At 44.1% G+C, this 18,121-nt stretch overlaps 1 protein-coding gene across 4 annotated transcripts in view; it reads left to right on the top strand.

Moving 5' to 3' along the window:
• IGSF3 (immunoglobulin superfamily member 3) overlaps positions 1–18,121 on the top strand; it is a 129,906-nt gene that overhangs the window by 95,462 nt on the left and 16,323 nt on the right. For all 4 annotated transcript variants that reach the window (XM_070785848.1, XM_070785851.1, XM_070785850.1 and 1 more), the window contains 3 exons: positions 260–670; positions 4,313–4,720; positions 11,104–11,589. In XM_070785848.1, coding sequence (XP_070641949.1) covers positions 260–670; positions 4,313–4,720; positions 11,104–11,589 — 1,305 coding nt within the window. The remainder of the gene's footprint in view (positions 1–259; positions 671–4,312; positions 4,721–11,103; positions 11,590–18,121) is intronic.

Consider the following 18,121-nt stretch of genomic DNA (forward strand, 5'->3'; position numbering starts at 1 on the left):
GTGATGGGGTTAGCAGCCAGGAGAGACAGTGAGGACCTGAGCTGGGGGCGAGGCAAGGCAGAGGAAGGCAGAGGCTGTTTGGGATGAGATGGGGTCCGTGCTGCTGTCCTTATGCTGAGCCATGCTTTGAGGGAAGCCCATCAGTGTTGGGTCCTCTAGGAACTGTGCTAGACGGGGAACCTAGAGGCAGGACCTGGGACAGGCCACATTTCCAGGAGTATGCGGTGATTCTGCTAAAGCGCCCCCTTTTGCTTTGCAGTGACCAATTTGCAGGTGAGCAAATCAAAGCGGACCCTCACCCTGGTGGAAAACAGGCCCATCCAGCTGAACTGCTCAGTCAAGTCCCAGACCAGCCAGAACTCCCACTTCGCTGTGCTCTGGTATGTTCACAAGCCCTCGGACGCCGACGGCAAGCTCATCCTCAAAACCACCCACAACTCCGCCTTTGAGTATGGCACCTATGCCGAGGAGGAGGGCCTGAGAGCCAGGCTGCAGTTTGAGAGGCACATGTCCGGGGGTCTGTTCAGCCTCACTGTCCAGAGAGCCGAGGTCAGCGACAGCGGCAGCTACTACTGCCATGTGGAAGAGTGGCTGCTGAGCCCCAACTATGCCTGGTACAAGCTGGCAGAGGAGGTTTCAGGGCGCACAGAGGTCACTGTGAAGCGGCCAGGTAAGAGCAGGGGTGCAGCCCGGGCAGTGGGCTGAGGGCAGAGAGACTGCCTGGGGGCGGCAGGCTCTACGGGGCTCATGTTGGATGTGAGTGTGGCAGAGTGTCATCCTAGCGCACTACGGGCCCGCCCGCTTTACCTCCTGGGTCCCGGTACTGATGGCAAACTCAGAGACGTGTTCTTGACTCTGCTATTGTAGACAGCATCTTCAACAGGGAAAAGCCTAAGCGACAGATGGGGGTCACAAGGTGCAGCAAGGCAGGGTCCCTGGTGCTCCCGGATCTCAGGCTGGTGCCAGCTCCATACCCAGGATTCCTGCCTGGAAGGGATTTTCTGGTTTCCTTCATCTGCTTCCCCCTTCTTCTTTTTCACCCAATCCCAGCCCAGGAATGAGCTCTTCCTGTGCGAATTGAATCACCCCTTGACCCCTCTCAGATCCTGTAAGTGTAACCTTTATCCTGTTTATACTCTGCTCCCTGGTAGCCGTGTCTGACCTCTGCTGGCACACTTCCAGGGAGGGAGTGCTGACTGTCTCCGCCCCACTTAGTTCCACTTCTGGGTGGCCCTGGTCCTTAGAAAGTCCCTTTCCCTGTAATTTCCCTCTCAGGTGTTAGGTCTGCCCCAGAACAACCCAAGATTAGTCTGAGTCATACCCTTTCAAATATGTGAAGGGAGCCCCTTCTCCTTGTTGAAAAGTTCTAGTTCTTTGCGCTTTTCACGTAATGTGGCCTTAAGCTCCCTCTCCATCCCTCATTCCTGCATGCCCTATAGTTCACTGTTAACCACAATCTGTGGTTCCCAATGGGCTGTGGGATGCTGTGTTGCCACCCTATGCCTTTGCTTATGCTGCTCTCTCCTGGAGTGCTTCTCCCCGTCTTTACCCCATTCCTAAGACTTCCCTCAGCACCTCTTCCAGAAAGCCTTCCCTGGTTTCTCCTATGTCACCAGGGGTTCCATAGAAAATGCATAGTATAATAATTGTTTTCATTTCTTCTCCACTATACTGTAAACACTTAGAGGACAGGTGCTGTGCCTTTGGATCTCCAGCCACTGGCATGACACCCTTAGTAAATATTGGTTGAATAAGGAATGAATGGTTGCTTTCCCTGATACCCTAGGGCCTTTGTGCTTGTTATTCTCTCACCCTAGAACATGTTAACCATAGATGTCCATCTATCGCATTCTTCCTCAGGCATTCCTAGCTCATTTTAACTGAAATGACACCCTAATCACTCACTGGAAAAGACCCTGATGCTGGGAAAGTTTGAGGGCAGGGGGAGAAGGGGACGACAAAGGATGAGACGGTTGGATGGCATCGTTGACACAATGGACATGAGTTTGCTCAAACTCATGTTTGCACATGAAACGCAAGACAGTGAAGGATAGGGAATCCTGGTGTGCTGCAGTGCACGGGATCGCAGGGTCAGGCCCGACTTATGACTGAACTACAACGATCTCTCCATGTCTCCTTTCTCCAGCCTCTTCAGAGCACGTCACGACCTGAAACAGCTCTTTGTATATAAGTCATTATGAACTGCCTGTTCATATTTATACCTGTGGACATTCGTTTATCATCAGTTATTATGTGTTACTTGTTTACTATTTATATATTCAGAGTCAGTAGGTGGGAAGCCCCATGAGTGAGCACAGGTCCTGTTTTCCTCACCATGCTATTCTCACGGCTTGTCTCCCAGGAGACCTCCATAAAAGTTTGTTCTGGAAGCAGATGCAGAAGTCCATATGTGGCCTGGCCCAGGCTGAATGCCACGGGGCTGGTCCCCTCCTTTCCTCAGGATACTGTATTTGTCAGGCCACCCCGATCCTGGGATTCTCATCTGCCTCATGGTCCACTGCTTCTGAGGCATAAAACAGGAAGCTCCAGTCTAAACGATTCCTGTTGGTATTTCCAGTGACCTATGCCCTGCCTTCAGGCCAGTCCCTGGGGCTTTTGAGAACTGAAGCTTGCCATTAGGCCTGCAGATGTTCTCCTGGGTTTCTGTTCTTCGTGTGTGTTTTCAGTTCTGACCATTTTCCCCACTGGGAGGTCATGTTCACCCCTCCCCCCCATGTGTTTCCTCTTAGTCATCATTCCGCCTTTCCCTTTTCTCATTTGTGCTGAAACTGAGAAGTTCTTGGTACAGCCTAAATTTATCAAGGGAATTTCCCTGTTGGGGATTACAGACTCTCAGCAGCAAGCTAACTGGGGCACAAGGGCTGTAAGGATCCTTGTCAAAACACAGCTAGTGAAATCTCTGTTTGTGGGGAATATTAACACTATAAACAGAAAACTCACAGGACATAGATTAAAACAACACATTCCCCTTTTTCAGTTGGATTAAAAAAATTTTTTTTGATGTGGGCCATTGTTAAAGTCTTTATTGAATTTGTTATAGTATTGTTTTTTGTTGTTTGCATTCTTGTTGTTCGGTCATGAGGCATGTGGAATCTTAGCTCCCCAAGCAGGGGTTGAACCCGCACCCCCTGCATTGGAAGGTGAAATCTTTACCACTGGGCCACCAGGGAAGTCCCCAGTTGAGATTTTTAGTTTGTATGTTTTTCTTTTTTTCCCCTCCCCTACTTCTTCCAGTACCCCCTACCCCCCTTAATAAGAAAGCATACACTCATAGAACTTTTGGAAAATACTAAAAAAGCACAAAGGAGAAAATAATCTTTCAACCCCGAGACAACAAGAGTATGTATATATTTTCAGAGATTGGTTATTTAAAATATAATTTCAAAAAAATATATAAATTTCAGTTGTTTTTTAAAATTTTTTGAACTTTTATTACAAAAGTGGAATAAATGTGCCTTATAAAATATTGTGACAGTGTTGAAGTGGAAAAGTGAAAAGTGAAAGTTCTTCCCCCTCCCTGACTCAGGAGGTGTTCTTTCCAGGGGCTTCTGTGCATTTACAGTTTCATAGCTTTTTAACCCCTCTAGTCCAGAGAGGCTTTTTGGGCCCTTTTGAAATTGCAAGGATGCCATCAAAGCGTACCATGTTTAATGACCTTTTTCTCCGGAGAACAATCTGATTGGCTGAGGTTTCAAACAGCCATCCGTATCAGTCTTTTCTTTACTGATGTTAGATCAGTTCTGCTCCCATCTTGAGAGGAAACCCTTATGGTCCTTTTGTTGTGTTTTTTTTGGTAGAGAAAGTAAGAACTGCAATTCTTAGGACCAACTGGTGTACATATTAAATTGGCTTTCCCCTGCTGTTCTTCTGAGGTTGATGGCTCAGCATATTCTAGCCATAATGTGGTCAGTTTTAAAAATTTGCTGTTACTTCCAGCAGGGTTCTCACCATGCCCTTTCCATCTCTGCCCTGCCACTCCCTCCAGTTGTCCACGCTCCTCATGCTCTGCTGTCACTTGGACGTGGAGTCATCTACCGTGCATGCTTGTCCTCTCCTAAGCATCTGAATCTATGAGGTTTATAAATTTGGGGGCAGCTGCTACTGTAACACCAAATTCCTTGAAACTCAGGAACTCAGACCCATGATCAAGAACTCAGAGTGTTCAGGGTGCACGCGTGAGCCTGCTGCTGTCCTCCTGTCTTCGGAAGGCATGCACTCACGTCCACTGGGAAAGGTTGCGTGCAAGTGGCTCGTTTTCTGTTTGGCAACTTCTCTTTCCTCACTTATGCAGATAGCCGCCTGAAGCTCAGCCAAGAGCAGGGCAACCTGTCGGTTCTGGAGACGCGGCAGGTGCAGCTGGAGTGCGTGGTCCTGAACCGCACGAGCGCAGCCTCACAGCTGCTGGTGGAATGGTTTGTGTGGAAGCCCAACCAGCCAGAGCGGGAGACTGTGGCCCGCCTGAGTCGCGATGCCACCTTCCACTACGGAGAGCAGGCAGCCAAGAACAACCTGAAGGGCCGGCTGCACTTGGAGAGCCCTTCCCCGGGCGTGTACCGGCTCTTCATCCAGAACGTGGCCGTGCAGGACAGCGGCACCTACAGCTGCCGTGTGGAGGAGTGGCTGCCCAGCCCCAGTGGCATGTGGTACAAACAGGCTGAGGACACCGCTGGCCAGATGGCTGTTCGCGTCACTCGACCAGGTGAGAGTTAACCTCCCCAGGCCTCCCCTCCCTTTGGTGGTTCCTCTCTGTGATAGTTTATGCGTTGCATAACATTAATTTCAAAATGAACCCATTGTTAATTAAATTAATAGAATTAATTAGTTACTTGCAGTTAAATGTATGAGCATTTACATTTTACACGTGCACTCACAAGTGTCTGAGATCTTTTTTCCCCCTAGTGAGTGAAAAACTGCACATCTGGCTTTGGCCTAAGGTGATTCCATTTCTTAACTAGAATAACATTTGTCACTTATTCCAGAGCCTGGAATATTTTTTAAAATTTATTTTTAATTGGAGGATAGTTGCTTTACATTATTGTGTTGGCTTCTGCCATACAACAGTGTGGATCAGCCATAGGTGTACCTGTGTCCCCTCCCTCTTGAACCTCCCTCTTACCCGTCACCCATCCCTCCCCTCCAGGTGGTCACAGAGCACTGGCTTGAGCTCCTGGTGTTATATAGCAATTTCCCATTAGCTTACCTGTTTTACATGTGGTAATGTCTGTTCAATGTTACTCTCTCAATTCATCCCACCCTCTTCTTTCCCCGCTGTGTCCAGAGTCTGTTCTCTAGGTTGCCATCTCCATTTCTGCCCTGCAAATAGGTTCATCAATACCATTTTTCTAGATTCCATAGATATGTGTTAATATATAACACTTGTTTTTCTCTCTCTGACTTACTTCATTTGAGTCAGTTCTGGTGAAGTGGATGAATCTGGAGCCTGTTACACAGAGCAGTGCTCAACTGCTTCAGTCGTGTCCGACTCTTGTGACCCCATGGACCTCTGTCCATGGGATTTTCCAGGCAAGAATACTGGAGTGGATTGCCATTTTCTTTTCCAGGGGATCTTCCCGACCCAGGGATCTAACCCTCATTGTAGGCAATCTTTTGCATTGCAAGTGGATTCTTTACTTACTGAGCCACAGGGAAGCCCATATATAGAGTAGAATATATTCTTTTCAAAGAATACATTCAGATTCAGACAGGTGGCAAAAATCTTGAAACAGTATAATCATGTGGTTCTGAAAATTCAGTTTGTGGATTTTCAGTGGAAAAGAATTGATTCATATGATTTAAATAGAAAATGAAGTAGCTGTAGCCTTTACACTCTCACTTCCTAATAATTTTATTGGTGCTAATGACTATTCTGTGCAGCCTCATGCTTTTCTTTATTGTTGGTTCTAAAGTACCCAAATGTGCATAATTACTGGGTAGAATTATTGTTCTATATTCAAACACATAATCAAAGCAAAGATGTGCAGGATTCCTGTGTCCTCTGAAACACCATGTCATCACTCATTCCTATCAGACCACAGGTCAGTTAAGGACAGGCCCCTGAAGGACATGGGACAGAAATGCACTGGGACCTGTATCCAGAGGAATGTTTTGTCTTATGTTCTCAGCATCCCAGGGTTCTGTTTGTGGTCACTGGCGCCAAGGGAAGCTTTCATAATGCTTTCACATCTAAGTAGAGCAGCTCTTTTTGTTGGTGGAATCCTGGAGCCTCACGGTTATGCCCGCCCCACACATCATGGCACACACTTCAGCGAGCAGATACAGCCTTTGTTATAGAAGAGGACATTATCTCTGTCCTCCTGTCTTGCCTAAGCTGGAGAGGGAATTGCCTCTGTTTTGAGACGTATTTCCCATGAGCTTTCTTCCCCTTTCCCCCTTGCCTTGAGTGCGCTGCATGTCTTTCCCCAAAGACAAATGGTAGATGCAGCAGCTGAACACTGTCTCCCTCCTCCTCCCACCCATTTTGTAGATCCCCACATGAGGCTCCAGGCAGCATGGGAGGAGGCAGCCAGCTGCATCCCTCCCAGCCACAGGGGGGCAGTTCATGTTCAGTCCTTACCAGGGCCCTGAGTGTGGGTTTTACTCTGGAGAGAACTGAAGCCTAAAGAGAAGTGTCACGCTGCCAGCGTGTCGAGCAGACCGAGTGGTTGCCCAGGTTTCCTTCCTGCCACGCTGTGTGCTCATAGTGTGGCCCCTAAGTCTGCAGCCTTGAGTCCGCCTCCTGTTTAGCCAGTTGAGTAGCCCAGATCAACCAGCTGCCTGCCTGCCTGCCTCCCTTCCTTCTCCGATTATATAAGGTGATCATACTAATAACAGCATTTGGAAAATAGAAAAATACAGTTTTGAAATAAAAAATTATCTGTAGGGACTTTCTTGGCAGTCCCGTGGTTAAGTCTCCGAGCTTCTACTGCAGGGGGTGCTGGTTCGATACTTGGTGGGAGAACTGAGATCCTGCCGCATGGTGTGGCCAAAAAAAAAAGTCTGTAATCTCACTGTCTGTATATCTTCATGGACTTCCCTGGTGGGTCAGTGGTAAGGAACCTGCCTGCCAAGGCAGAAGATGCAGGTTCAGTCCCTGGGTTGGGAAGATCCTCTAGAGAAAGAAATGGCAACCCACTCCAATAATTCTTGCCTGGAGAATTCCATGGACAGAGGACCCTGGCGGGCTACAGACCATGAGGTCACAGAGAGTCAGACACAGCTTACAAGTAAACAACATATCTTCATATTCCCTCTGTGTGTGTCTCTCTCTGAAAATGAAGTCAGCATCTTACTGTTTCATGTGATTTCCCCCCCGGCCCCAGCATTCTTTTGTGAGCCTTTCCCCCTGTCATTGAAAGCATTTCATGACCACCATTTTTACTACTTGCCTAAGATTCTTTATGTAGATGTACCTCAGAGCTTTTTTTTCTGATATAAGTTGAACATATAGAAGATTGGAAATAAAAGAGCTCTAAGAGTTGAGTTAAGAATCGCCTTGCATTGCTTATGAAATATGGAAGCTGAAGGAACTCAGTTCAGATCAGTTGCTCAGTTGTGTCCGACTATTTGCGACCCCATGAATCGCAGCATGCCAGGCCTCCCTGTCCATCACCAACTCCCAGAGTTTACCCAGACTCGTGTCCATCAAGTTGGTGATGCCATCCAGCCATCTCATCCTCTGTCATCCCCTCCTCCTGCCCCCAATCCCTCCCAGCACCAGAGTCTTTTCCAATGAGTCAACTCTACGCATGAGGTGGCCAAAGTATTGGAGTTTCAGCTTTAGCATCAGTCCTTCCAAAGAATACCCAGGACTGATCTCCTTTAGAATGGACTGGCTGGATCTCCTTGCAGTCCAAGGGACTCTCAGGAGTCTTCTCCAGCACCACAGTTCAAAAGCATCAATTCTTTGGCACTCAGCTTTCTTCACAGTCCAACTCTCACATCCATACATGCCCACTGGAAAAGCCATAGCCTTGACTAGACGGACTTTTGTTGGCAAAGTAATGTCTCTGCTTTTCAATATGCTATCTAGGTTGGTCATAACTCTCCTTCCAAGGAGTAAGCGTGTTTTAATATCATGGCTGCAATCACCATCTGCAGTGATTTTGGAGCCCCTAAAAATAAAGTCTGACACTGTTTCCACTGTTTCCCCATCTATTTCCCATGAAGTGATGGGACCCGATGCCATGATCTTATTTTTCTGAATGTGGAGCTTTAAGCCAACTTTTTCACTCTCCTTTTTCACTTTCATCAAGAGGCTTTTTAGTTCCTCTTCACTTTCTGCCATAATGGTGGTGTCATCTGCATATCTGAGGTTATTGATATTTCTCCCAGCAATCTTGATTCCGGCTTGTGCTTCTTCAGGGTGGGACTATTGCTGAATAGGTTAGTAGTTGTGTTTGGTTCACCAGAGGAGAGGGGAAACCACATTCCTCCCCCAGAGCAGGGACCACAGATCAGAGTCACTGGTCTAGGTCACAGCTTGGAAGTATCAGCATGACCTCTGGGAGGGGCAGGGACAAACTATTTTCTTGTAGCTTAAACATGGGAAAGTAAGGAAAAGAGTGTTAAAGGCTGATCAGGGAGATGGTTTCGCCTCTTCTACAAGGGGACAGATGCAGAAAACCAAGTTGGTAAAGAGGCATGTTAAGGGGACTGGGCTTGTGGGAAGGTGAAAATTAATTTTATTCAAAAAACTTGTGTTGAGTGATTAACATAAACAAGGCATTTGAGTGTTAGTCCCCTCCAGGCTTCTCTGTCCATGGATTCTCCAGGCAAAATACTAGAGTGATCAAACCTGGGTCTCCTGCATTGCATGTAGATTCTTTACCTTCTGAGCTACCAGGGAAGCCCCTTGAAGGGGCTCCGAAAAATTGTGAGCCTTAGACTAGAAGACAGAAAGGGAGACTAGATGGAAGAGGCCCTTCTGGGGAACTGAATGTTCACAGCCCCTTACCACCTTGCCATGATGGGTCCAATGCCTCACTTGGGCCAGCACAGCCTTTCTCTGTTGGCACATCAGCTGTGTTCCCTGGAGGGATAAGCTGATGGGTGAGACAGTTTGAGTTGCCTGCAAACCTATTTCCTGTCCTGCCACTTTCTGCCCTCTGGCCCCTGCAGCGTTTCCTGCCACCACCATCACCCTCTCCCCACCGTGCCCCACCACGCATCCCTGGTGATAGCTGGGTTGATGCACCATGTGCATCACCTATAGCTGGTTCCTAAGCTTTGTGTCCAGTGGCGCACGCGAGATTCCGTATGTGCAGAGAGGAATGTGGAGGGGCTTAGCAGAGCCCCAAGGGAGTGGCGGTAACTAGCTTTGTGTTCACCTGCAAGCCAATTCAGCCAATTCATTGAAAGCCCAGGGCAGCACTTGGGAAAGGCTCCTATTTGGTCGTCATCCAAGTAGAATCTGATTCAGTCTATTTTTGTTGATGCTACGTTGGCATCTTGCATGAGCATTTCATAAACAGAGCCAAAGGGAGGAGGTAGGGAATGAATTACACGTTTAGAACCTACTCTGCTGCTGCTGCTGCTGAGTCACTTCAGTTGTGTCCAACTCTGTACGACCCCACAGACGGCAGCCCACCAGGCTCCTCTGTCCCTGGGATTCTCCAGGCAAGAACACTGGAGTGGGTTGCCATTTCCTTCTCCAATGCATGAAAGTGAAAAGTGAAAGTGAAGTCGCTCAGTCGTGTCCAACTCTTAGTGACCCCATGGACTGCAGCCTACCAGGCTCCTCCGCCCATGGGATTTTCCAGGCAAGAGTACTGGAGTGGGGTTCCATTGCCTTCTCCAGAACCTACTCTAGAGAGCCCAAACCTGCAAAAGAAGCAGATAGAGCCGTCTGGTGGCATCTGTGGGATACGACTTAACTTGTTCAGTTATCTCTTAGTGGTTGGACTGCATCTCCTACGTCCATTGAGAGGACACTGTCCATGTTATCCTCCTGGGGATTCCATACTCAGGGTAAGGAGCCCTTTCAGGTTTATTATCTGTTGCTTGGCTTCATTCCTTGGAGATTGTTTATCTCCTTGGGTTTCCTGTGTTGTAGCCAACAACCAACATGCACACAGTTTAAATTCAAAAGCTGCTAAGGGGGTGAATTCATTTCCAAGGGCCATCATAACAGATTAGCACAAACTTCGTAGCTTCAAACAACAGAAATCTGTTCTCTCATAGTTGTGGAGGCTGGAAGGGTGAAATCAAAGTGTTATCAGGGCTCTGCTCCCCTGAAGTTCCTAGGGAAGAGTCCTTCCTTGTCTCTTTCAGCTTCTCATGGCCCCATGTTCCCTGGCTTGTGGCTACATCATTCCACTCTGTCTCTGCCTTTCTATGTCCTTCTCCATGTGTCTCTGTGTGCCCTCTTCTCTCCTGATATGTAGGCCTGCCCCAAATCAGTTATGAGCACATCTTAACTAAAGTATGTCTGCAAAGATTCTATTTCCAATTAAGGAAATTCAGAGAGTCTAGGTGGACATGACTTTGGGCAGAAATCTATTCAACCACTACAAGGGATCACAGTGAAAAATCTGCCCCTCTCCCTCTGGATTCCTATAAGCATCCATGTTACCAGCTCCTTGTGAATTCTTCCACAGATATTCCAATCAAATGGAATAAAATGTATTTTCTATTTTCTTCCGTGGGGCTTCCCAGGTGGTGCTAGTGGTAAAGAAACCTACCTGCCAGTGCAGGAGATTCAAGAGAATGCGGGTATGATCCCTAGGTCAAGAAGATCCCCTGGAGTAGGAATCGGCAACTCACTGCAGTATTCGTGCTTGGGAAATCCCATGGACAGAGGAGCCTGGCAGGCTACAGTCCGTGGGGTCACAAAGAGTCAGACATAACTGAGCATCTGAGCACACACACACATTTTCTTCTGCAGAGTGATGTGTGGAGTACACAGCGTGCTGTTCTCTAACAGTTTTTCTTGAATTTCCTTCCTCCTCTCTGTACACGATGCCCCCTCATTCCTTTCAATAGAGGCATGGAACTCTCTTGTATGTTACTGTATTCCTAAAACATATTTAATGGTGGACATTTAGTTGTTTTGAGCAGAAACTAAAACAGCCTCGTCTCCCCCAGATGCTGCCCTGCAGGTGGACACAGTGGTCCCGAATGCCACAGTGTTCGAGAAGGCAGCTTTCCAGCTGGACTGTAGCATCGTGTCTCGCTCCAGCCAGGACTCCCGCTTCGCCGTGGCCTGGTACTCCCTGAGGACTAAAGCTGGAGGAAAGAGGGGTAGCCCTGGCCCAGAAGATGGGGAGGAGGAGGAGGAGGAGGAAGTGGAGGTGGATGAAGAGGAGGACGAGGACCCCACAGAGCGGACAGCCCTGCTGAGCGTGGGTGCAGATGCTGTCTTTGGCCCAGAGGGTAGCCCCTGGGAGGGCAGGCTCCGCTTTCAGATGCTCTCCCCGCTCCTGTACCGGCTTACCGTGCTGCAGGCCAGCCCCCAGGACACGGGTAACTACTCCTGCCGTGTGGAGGAGTGGCTGCCCAGCCCTCAAAAGGAATGGTACCGGCTGACCGAGGAGGAGTCGGCCCCCATCGGCATCCGCGTTCTGGACACAAGTAAGTTTTTTAAGTTTTCAGGGGAGGGTGTCACTGTTGATTCTAGCTGTCTGGAAGAAAAATCAGAGCTTGATGGGGGATTGCTAAGCTGTTTTCTTGGCTGTTATGGGCATTTAGGATTTGACACACCAGTTTAAGTAACTGACTCTTGATTGCCCTTGTGGAAAAAAAAAATGGCGATAGGAATTAAAGTGATCATATACCCTCTCATCTTTATAATAAAGTTGATGCTCCACCAGATTAAATTTTAGTTAGATTTCATTATACATGTATATATTTGATGAGGGTGAAAGAGGAGAATGAAAAAGTTGGCATAAAACTCAACATTAAAAAACTAAGATCATGGTATCTGGCCCCATCACTTCATGGTAAATAGATGGGGAAAAGGGGGAAACAGTGACAGATTTTATCTTCTTGGGCTCCAAAATCACTGCAGACAGTGACTGCAGCCACAAAATTAAAAGATGCTTGCTCCTTGGAAGAAAAGCTGACAACCTAGACAGTGTGTTAAAAAGCAGAGACATCACTTTACTGACGAAAGTCCATATAGTCAAAACTACGGTTTTTCCAGTAGTCACGTATGGATGAGAGAGTTGGACTGTAAAGAAGGCTGAGCACCGAAGAATTGATGCTTTTGAACTGTGGTGCTGGAGAAGACTCAAATTGAGAGCCCCCTTGGCAGCAAGGAGATCAAACCAGTCAGTCCTAAAGGAAGTCAACCCTGAATATTCATTGGAAGGACTGATGCTGAAGCTGAAGCTCCAATACTTTGGCCACCTGATGCGAAGAACTGACTCATTGGAAAAGACCCTGATGTTGGGAAAGACTGAAGACAGGAGGAGAAGGGAGCAGCAGAGGATGAAATGGTTAGATAGCATCACTGACTCAATAGACATGAGTTTGCACAAACTCCAGAAGATAGTGAAGGACAGGGAAGCCTGTCTGCTCCAGTTCATGGAGTTGCAAAGAGTCAGACATGACTTAGCAGCTGAACAACAACAACCATGTACAGGTATATTGTTAGATGTTACCTTGTGACTCATTAGAATATCCAACTTAGTCTCTCTTTAGCAAATCAGCAACATAAGGGGAAGAATCCCAAAGAAAGGCAACGCCAAAGAATGCTCAAACTACCGCACAGTTGCATTCATCTCACACGCTAGTAAAGTAATGCTCAAAATTCTCCAAGCCAGGCTTCAGCAATGCGTGAACCATGAACTTCCAGATGTTCAAGCTGGTTTTAGAAAAGGCAGAGGAACCTGAGATCAAATTGCCAACATCCGCTGGATCATTGAAAAAGCAAAAGAGTTTCAGAAAAACATCTATTTCTGCTTTATTGACTATGCCAAAGTCTTTGACTATATGGATCACAATAAACTGTGGAAAATTCTGAAGGAGATGGGACTACCAGACCACCTGACCTGCCTCTTGAGAAACCTGTATGCAGGTCAGGAAGCAACAGTTAGAACTGGACATGGAACAACAGACTGGTTCCAAATAGGAAAAGGAGTACATCAAGGCTGTATATTGTCACCCTGCTTATTTAACTTCTATGCAAACTACATCATGAGAAACGCTGGGCTGGAGGAAGCACAAGCTGGAATCAAGATTGCCAGGAGAAATATCAATAACCTCAGATATGCAGATGACACCACCCTTATGGCAGAAAGTGAAGAGGAACTAAAAGGCCTCTTGATTAAAGTGAAAGAGGAGAGTGAAGAGTTGACTTAAAGCTCAACATTCAGAAAACTAAGATCATGGCATCCAGTCCCATCACTTCATGGTGTCAGGGAATGTTTAACAGGAGGATTCCTACATGCTGTTTCTCATAAATCCTCGGTTTCCTATCGGTTTTCTGTTGTCAGAAACTAGTGGAACAGCAAGATGCTCCCAGGACTGAGGTCATTATGTGAGACAGGCTTGAATCTCCTTCAGTAAACATTCTCTTTACGGCAAAACTGCTTAGTCTCGATCCCCTTTCTTGAGATATGGATTGTCTCCTGACCTTGTGACCATTATTAATCCCTTGCTCCCTTGGTAACAGTTGCTATATGTTCGGTTTTCTGACCTTTATCATTGTTGAAAGAAGTTTCTTGTACAACAGCCTATATATACTCACAGAAAGATCATTAAAGCACCTTTGCTCCATCAGAGCTTGGGTCCCCGTGTCTTTCTTTCTTTCTTGCTTGCTTCCTCTCTCTCCCTCCCTCCGGCTCTCTCTCTTTCACTTTCTTATCATGGACTCCAGACCACCAGGTTCCAGTCCATTAAAGGACCCCAACAAGTGGCACCCAGAACGCGGACACTGGTATACGTGGCATTTTGGACGGAGTGACTCCAGGCTTATTGAGGTCAGGGCCTATTGAGGTTGGTAAGTACTAAGACACGGGTCAAACGGCTGGAAAGCCCCATTATTTCTCTACTTTACTTCACCATTTGTTTAAAGCAGGGATTTTTGGTTTCGCGTCAATGAATAGAGGCTTGCTTTCAAACAATGGTTAAATGTAATCCTTGGTTCCCTGATAAATGCAGTTTTGATTTAGAAATTTGGCACCAGGTCAAAGAAAATGTTGAACGAGCCACCAGGCAGGGAAAAAATATTCCGATTGATTTCTGGCCCCTATGGGCTCTCATGAAAGCTGTAATTCTGCCATTTCAAGGTAATTCTAGCCCTCACGATATTTGACAACAGACTGAATACTTATTGCATGAATATCAAGTAGGTGATAAAACTTTACAAAAGGCCCAATTAGAACAACATAAAATATTTCAAAATTTTCTTACTAGCCCTGCCCCGGCTGCTCCAAATGCTCCTCCTTTGCCAACAGGCGCAACTCCAGAAGTCTCTCCTTTGTTAGAACCTAATGAAAGTTATGCTAATTTTTTAGCTAGATTAGAAACTGCTATTTCCCATACTGTAATCAGAGAAGAAACCAAGAAACAGCTAGAGAAATTACTTGCTTATGAGAATGCAAATCAGGAATGTTTAAGAGCTATTGCTCCAATTCGTGAAACTGGGACTGTTATTGATTATTTGAAGGCTTGTCACAATTTAGGATCAGAAACTTAAAAGATGCAAATGCTAGCTAAGACAATGGCTGCTATCTTTAAAAAGGGAAATGATGGATGCTTTACATGTGGAGATAAAAACCATTTAAAAGGGGACTGCCTTAAGAAGGCTAATAAAAAACCTCCAAGAATTTGCCCTCGCTGCTGTAGAGGAATGCATTGGGCCAAAGATTGTAAATCTAAATTTGATATTGAAGGAAAACCTATTCCAGGAAACTCCAAACAGGGCACCCCCCAGGTCCCCTACAACAAAAACCAGGGGCAAATTCTATCTTTTCCCTCAAACCCTCAACTTCAGGCAGTGCTGCCGTCCGTATACCAGCCCTAAATGACTTTTTCCTTTACCCTCGAACAGTCCCTTCTAGAGTACCTACTGGACTTTTTGGATCTCTGCCCCCACAAACCTTCGGTCTTTTACTTGGCCGATCTAGTTTGACTTCTAAAGGAATTACTGTTCACCCTGGAATAATTGATTCAAATTATAAAGGAGAGATTCAAATTGTGATGTCATCTCAGATTCTGTGGCAATTCAAAAAGGGGGACAAAATTGCTCAATTACTTTTTTTGCCTTACACTTCTATTAACTCTTCTAATGACACACGAACAGGCAGATTCAACAGTACAGATCAAAAATAATCCTTATGGACATCATTGGTATCTGAATATGCCCAACTAAAAATAAATATCAAAATTAATGGTAAAAGATTTTCTGGTCTCCTCAACACTGGATCTGATATTACTGTTATTTCCAAACACTTATGGCCCAAATCCTGGCCTATACAAAAAATCTCTTGCCAAATTGCAGGAATTTCTCAAACCAAAGTACAAGAAATTTATCAAAATGTACAAATCTACCCATATGAAGGACCAAAAGGCCAGCCTGCAACATTAAGACCTTATGTGATAGATGCACCCCTTAATCTAATAGGAAGGGACTTACTTATGCTATGGGAAACTCAGATATACATTCCACATTTTTCCTAAGGACCACTGCTCGTTTAACAAACAAAGCAATTATTAAAATAACTTGGAAGAATGACAAGCCTATTTGGGCAGAGCAATGGCCCCTTAAAAAAGAAAAATTACAGGCTACTAAAGAACTTATAGACACAGTTAGAATTAAAACATATTGAGGAATCTTGCTGTCCTTGGAATTCTCCTTTTTTTGTTATAAAAAAGAAATCTAACAAATGGCATCTCTTAACAGACCTTAAAAAAGGTTAATGCATCTATGAAACCTATGGATACATTACAACCGGAGATCCCATCACCTATTACTTATTCCTCAAAATTGGCACATTATTATTATTGATTTACAAAATTGCTTTAGACTCCAGAGAAAACTGATTAAAATAAAATCTTTTTTGAAATTGCAAAACCGATTCTTCTTACATGTGCGGTTAGGAAAAGGTTAACTTGTTAAAATACTTTTTTGGAACTCCAATTCTGCCTGGGAAACAAAAACAGGCCTAAGAAAAAACCTAAAGTTAACTCTTATCATGTCCTTGGGATACACAGCCCACTCCATCTAGGACTCCAGCCATAAACAAATTGGTGGAACTCAAAAAAAAAACGACAGATATTTTAAATTTCAAGCGGAAAACTATGCCTATCTATCTAAATTATGTCTCAATATATGTCTTTATTTTTAGATAATATGAAATTAATCTCTATTTAAATTCAAGTCCACATGAACTGAAAAATATTTAATAGTAAATATAATGTTTATTTAAATATAAATATAATTTATATATAATTATTTGCTAATCTAATTAAGACATGTCTTAAGTCATCAACATTATATAATACTTTTATTGTGCCTAGGTTTAAGGTGAACTAAATTTCTCAACAAAAAGGTAGCTCTTTATATATATATATATATATATATATATAATATATAAATGAGATGAAAACTTTTAGATAAACTCTATTAAAAATAATTATATTTTTCATAGAATAATCTATTATTATAATCATCTAAAATAATCTCTTAGGATTGGGGTAACTTAAGTTTCTGGAGTTATACTAAACTAAATAATAAAAGTTTATTAAATAGCTAGGTCATTTCCAAATGAAGTAAGATTTTAAAACATGAATTACTGAACGCTAACTTCCTCTTACAAAACATTTTTTCTTACTAAAAAACTAAAGAGATTTTAGACTATTAATAAATACAAATATATATATAAATAAATATATATTATAAAATATAAATATATTCACCAATCTATAAAATGCTAACAAGACACTTCAAAGAAAAGATATATGCTTTTAATAAAAAGATATAAGAAATGGCAAATAAAATGAATAAAAAAAAATACACAAAAGGTTTATGACAAATGAAAGAAAGTTTTATGGCAAATGGATGTAACTCATTGCCCTGAACTTTCTTCCTCTTCCTTCTTACATGTCTCGATTGATACAAATGCTTCTTTTATATGGGCCACACCTCTCTGAGGTGAAACTACACAATATATTAGAACCCACCTATTAATTACTTTGCGATAATGAGAACACCTAATTCTATAAAAACAAACAATGGCCTGCCTATATTTCTAAGCAAATTAAAACAATTTTTACATTCATTCCTTATTACAACAGATTACAGACATTCCTTGTAATCCACAAACACAAGACATAATTAAACACATTACACACTGTAACTGCAAGTAAAAAATCAAATAAGAAATACACAGGAACACTCTTATCTTCCTTATCCAGAACAGACTTTACTAGATTCTAATGCAATATATTCTTTAAGCCTATAACTATTATTAATATAGCTTTATTTCTGTTTCCAGTCTGTAAGATTCTTAAAATAACATCAACTTCACTGCCTATTTCACAATACAAAAAAAAAAACATAAAAAAGACATCATTTGCCAAATAAGTTATTTGTTCCTAAGAATATCAAAAATACAAAATATTCAGCTTCTTTTCCAGTCTGTCTTGAAAGTACAATCATCTTCTTTAACACGCTGAACAGAGAGATTCAGCAGCCACTGGGCTGCATTTCTTTTCCAGGGACAAGGTCAGGTATTTGGATGTGAGCAACGTTTCATTTGTCAACTTGTTCTGCATCAGCTTTTCAGTAATTTCACTTAGGAAAAAGTGCTTAACTGTTTGCTCCTAATGCTTTGCCCCAAATAACACAAACCACTTAAAATAGTCAGATCCTATTTCTTTTTATATCAAGAAAAATGTATGTACTGAATAAGGAAGAAATCAACCCATTAATTCAAAACCACAACCAAATACCAGTCCCCAAACAGATCTCTAGATGATTTCTTTTGTACTAAAATATTTCCTAGAAATGTTTTCATCATTATCGCTTTCCTTTCTTTCTGTAATTATTGTTGCTGCTGCTACTGCTGCTAAGTAACTGCAGTCGTGTCGGACTCTGTGCGACCCCATAGACGGCAGCCCACCAGGCTCCCCGTCCCTGGGATTCTCCAAGCAAGAA

This window comes from Bos indicus, chromosome 3 (assembly GCF_029378745.1).
Source record: "Bos indicus isolate NIAB-ARS_2022 breed Sahiwal x Tharparkar chromosome 3, NIAB-ARS_B.indTharparkar_mat_pri_1.0, whole genome shotgun sequence".
Classification (NCBI taxonomy): domain Eukaryota; kingdom Metazoa; phylum Chordata; class Mammalia; order Artiodactyla; family Bovidae; genus Bos; species Bos indicus.